The sequence below is a fragment of the Piliocolobus tephrosceles genome, chromosome 21, assembly GCF_002776525.5.
Source record: "Piliocolobus tephrosceles isolate RC106 chromosome 21, ASM277652v3, whole genome shotgun sequence".
Taxonomy (NCBI): domain Eukaryota; kingdom Metazoa; phylum Chordata; class Mammalia; order Primates; family Cercopithecidae; genus Piliocolobus; species Piliocolobus tephrosceles.
In genome coordinates this window covers 12,481,804-12,486,186 of record NC_045454.1, presented here as the reverse complement: position 1 = coordinate 12,486,186, position 4,383 = coordinate 12,481,804, and the positions used below count along the sequence as shown (strand labels likewise).

Sequence of the window (4,383 nt, the reverse complement as noted above, 5' to 3'; positions counted from 1 at the left end):
TGCCCAGCTAATTTTTGTGTTTTTAGTACAGATGGGGTTTCACCATATTGGTCAGGCTGGTCTTGAACTCCAGACCTCAGGTGATCCACCCGCCTCGGCCTCCCAAAGTGTTGGGATTACAGGCATGAGCCACCGCGCCTGGCCAAATGCACATTATTTTTATTCCTAAGTCCAACTAGGAAGGCCTCCAAAACAGTCACCCTCACTGCCTTGGTCCAGTTCTACTTCTTATCTCCCTGCAGTCCTTCCTGCTGCCTCTTCTTTGGTTATATATGTCTGTAATAGGGAGAGAGTGCTTCAGGGACTCCGTCCTCATTCATAACTCTTCAGAACTCAATGATGACTATCTAGATCCACCTCCACCAGGAAGTCCTCCTGGCTTACGCCAGCCCCACTAAGCACTCTCACCACCCAATGCCTGGAATGATTGTAGTCAGTGAGTGATACACTGCACGTTGTGTGCCCCCTGGGTTGGGAGTAGGTGAGAGATAACCCCCACAGTGAGTGGCACCCCCAGCCAGGGCCTGGGACAAGTCTGCTTCCAAGGGTGGCTCTCTGCTTAGGTCTGTGTCTGTACCTGGGTGTGTCTGCCCTACTCTGTGCATACCCATATATGTGAACCCGTATGTGTGTGTAGTTTTGAGTGTGTGTGCAACAGGCTGCATGGCAGTGGAAGCTAGGTGTGTGATTCCGTGTATCTGTGTGCCTGGAGTGCCTTGTTCTATAGATTTCTATGCTACTCCAAGCAAGTCAGTGGGTCTTTTTGGTTTTTGTTTTTTGAGATGGAATCTCACTCTGCTGCCCAGGCTGGAGTGCAGTGACACAATCTTGGCTCACTGCAACCTCCACCTCCCAGGTTCAAGTGATTCTCCTGCCTCAGCCTCCCAAGTAGCTGGGATTACAGGTGCCCACCAATACACCCAGCTAATTTTTTTGTACTTTTAGTAAAGATGGGGGTTTCACCACGTTGGCCAGGCTGGTCTCAAACTTCTAATCTCATGATTTGCCCACCGCGGCCTCCCAAAGTGCTGGGATTACAGGCATGAGCCACCGCGCCCAGCCAAGTCAGTGGGTCTTTAGGAGCTCTTTTGTACCATTGTGACTGTGAGTGAACCTTCGCACACATGTTTGTATGGATATCTACTCAATTCTTCAAGTAGGCCAGGCACAGTGGTTCAGGCCTATAGCCCTAGCTAGCACTTTGGGAGACCCAGGTGGGTGGATTGCCTGAGCTCAGGAGTTTGAGAACAGCCTGGGCAACATAGTGAGACTTCGTCTCTGCAAAAAATATGAAAATTAGCCAGGCATGGCAGCGGGTGCCTGTAGTCCCAGCTACTACTTGGGGGACTGAGGCAGGAGGATCCCTTGAGCCTGGGAGGTGGAGGCTGCAGTGAGCTGAGATCAAGCCACTACACTCCAGCCTGGGCAACAGAGGGAGACCCTGTCTCAAAAAAAAAAAAAGAAAAAATGAAGACATTCTTCAAGTCCACAGCTCTGAGGGTATCACTGTGAGCAGGGGTCCTAGCTCTACCCCTTTGTGTATGTGTGGAGATATGTGTCTATGTAGACAAAGGTGTGTGTCATTTACTGTGTGTTTGGGGTGTGAACACCTATGTGATGTGTTTGCACAACTGCACGTGTTTTGCTCTGTGTGTCTGATCATGTGTTCAAATAGTCATCATGTCGCCGGGCGTGGTGGCTCATGCCTATAATCCCAGCATTTTGGGAGGCCTAGGCAGGAAGATCACTTGAGTCCAGGAGGTCCAGACTGCAGTGAGTCGAGATTGTGCCACTACACTCCAGCCTGGGCAACAGAGCAAGACCTTGTCTCAAAACAAAAGGCAAAACAAAAATAAACAAATAGTCATCAGGTGCCTGTACAGACAAAGGTGGAAGGTGTCTGCCTGTTGAGATTTGTGAATAGGGTGTGTACGTGGACATCTCAGCCTGTCTATGTGTGTATCTGTCTCTGACCTCAAGGCAAAAGAGAGGTTGGCCGGGTGTGCGGTGGCTCACGCCTGTAATCCCAGCACTTTGGGAGGCCGAGGCCGGTGGATCACCTGAGGTCAGGAGTTCAAAACCAGCCTGGTCAACATGGCAAAACGCCGTCTCTTCTAAAAATACAAAAAATTAACCAGGCGTGGGCCGGGCGCGGTGGCTCAAGCCTGTAATCCCAGCACTTTGGGAGGCCGAGACGGGCGGATCACGAGGTCAGGAGATCGAGACCATCCTGGCTAACACGGTGAAACCCAGTCTCTACTAAAAAATACAGAAAAAAAAACTAGCCGGGCGACGTGGCAGGCACCTGTAGTCCCAGCTACTTGGGAGGCTGAGGAAGGAGAATGGCGTAAACCCAGGAGGCGGAGCTTGCAGCGAGCTGAGATCCGGCCACTGCACTCCAGCCTGGGCGGCAGAGCGAGACTCCGTCTCAAAAAAAAAAAAAAAAAAAAATTAACCAGGCGTGGTGGCACATGCCTGTAATCCCAGCTACTCAGGGAGTTGAGGCATGAGAGTTGCTTGAACCGGAGGGAGGTGGAGGTTGCAGTGAGCCGAGATCGCGCCAGGGACTCCAGCCTGGGTGACAGAGCAAGTCTCTGTCTCAAAAAAAGAGAGAGGCTCAGATATGTTTCTGTCTGAGAGTCTGTCAGAGTTTAGGAATTAGTAAATGAATGAATGGTGAATATCCATTTACTCAACAACAAACATTTCTTCTTTTTTTTTTTTTTTTTTTTTTTTGAGACAGAGTCTTGCTCTGTCACCCAGGATGGAGTGCAGTGGCGCAATCTCAGCTCACTGAAGCCTCTGCCTCCTGGGTTTAAGAGAAGCTCGTGTCTCAGCCACCAAGTAGCTGGGATTACAGGTGTGTGCCACTGTGCCCAGCTAATTTTTGTATATTTAGTAGAGATGGGGTTTCACCATGTTGCCCAGGCTGGTCTCAAACTCCTGACCTGAAGCAATCCGTTCGCCTCAGCCTCCCAATTTACTGGGATTTCAGGCATGAGCCACCAGCCCTGCCTCATTTATTCCTATATTATATTGTTTTTATTTCTAAACTTTTTTGTAGTGACAGGGTCTTACTATGTTGACTGGGCTGGCCTCAAACTTCTGGCCTCAAGTGATTCTCCTGCCTCTGCCTCCCAAAGGGCTGGGATTACAGGCATGAGCCACTGTGCCTGGCTTGAACAAATATTTAATAACCACCTATTGGGTACCAAATGCTATACTGGGGACAAGGCAGTGACCAGGACAGTTTCGGCCCAGCTTTCACCCAGCTCACAGCCCAGTGAGGGTGACAAACCTGTCCCCAGACAATGATGAGCCTAGATTGGCAGAGTTGGAGGGAGGGACCCCAGGAGAGGGGGCCTTGACTCAGCCTGGAGATCAGGGAGGGCTTCCTGGAGGAGAGGTTATAGGAGTTAAGACCTGGATGAAAAGAGTATGAGCCGAGTCTTGGGCCATAATCATGGTGGACACGATGGAGTTACCGAGGTCGCGCATCAACGCTGGCATGCTAGCTCAGTTCATTGACAAGCCTGTCTGCTTCGTAGGGAGGCTGGAAAAGATTCATCCCACTGGAAAAATGTTTATTCTTTCAGATGGAGAAGGAAAAAATGGAACCATCGAGTTGATGGAACCCCTTGATGAAGAAATCTCTGGAATTATGGAAGTGGTTGGAAAAGTAACTGCCAAGGCCACCATCTTGTGTACATCTTATGTCCAATTTAAAGAAGATAACCATCCTTTTGATCTTGGACTTTACAATGAAGCTGTGAAAATTATCCATGAGTTCCCTCAGTTTTATCCTTTAGGGATTGTGCAAAATGATTGATCGTGATGGATTTTCATATAATTGCAAATTAGCTATATTAAAGACTATTAAAGGAAGCCCCTCTTGTTTGAGGGAGAGATTTCTGTGCTTTCTCATATTTAATTTACTCTTTTTAAGATATTCCAACCTAGAGTTTTTGATGGAACTGATGTATTGACAGTTCTCACCTAAGTCCTTTTATAAAGAATTGCTACTCCAATATATGGTCAGATTAGATGCAAGAATAAAGCAATTGTCTGAGTTTAGGTTTCTATTTTATTAATAAAAACTAAAATGGTAAAAAAAAAAAAAAAAAAAAAAAAGAGTATGAGCCAGAGGAAACGAAGGGAAGAGTGACCCAAGCGAGGGAAAAGCACATGCAAAGTCCTGAAGTCCAGGGAGAGAGGCCAGGCATCCAAAACACAAAGGAGAGGGGAGAGATGAGACCAGGGCACCCTCAGAGCATGTCGTGCAGGGCCTCAGGAGCCATGGGGAGGAGTATAATGCAGGATGCAGGGGTATTGGGAGGGTCAAGCTAACTGTCCAATCTGGGTTACTCTGCTTCCCTGAAACTC

General features: G+C 48.4%; 1 protein-coding gene across 1 annotated transcript; it reads left to right on the top strand.

The window, feature by feature from the left end:
- The first annotated feature begins 3,451 nt into the window (after nucleotides 1-3,451).
- LOC111519976 (replication protein A 14 kDa subunit) lies at nucleotides 3,452-4,102 on the top strand. The gene has a single exon (XM_023182352.2). The coding sequence runs from the start codon at nucleotides 3,464-3,466 to the stop codon at nucleotides 3,827-3,829; it is 366 nt and encodes a 121-aa protein (XP_023038120.1). The 5' UTR covers nucleotides 3,452-3,463; the 3' UTR covers nucleotides 3,830-4,102.
- The last annotated feature ends 281 nt before the right edge of the window (nucleotides 4,103-4,383 follow it).

Coding starts and splice junctions, on each gene's coding strand:
- LOC111519976 (XM_023182352.2), top strand. CDS start 3,464: ATGGTGGACACGATGGAGTTACCGAGGTCGCGCATCAACGCTGGCATG.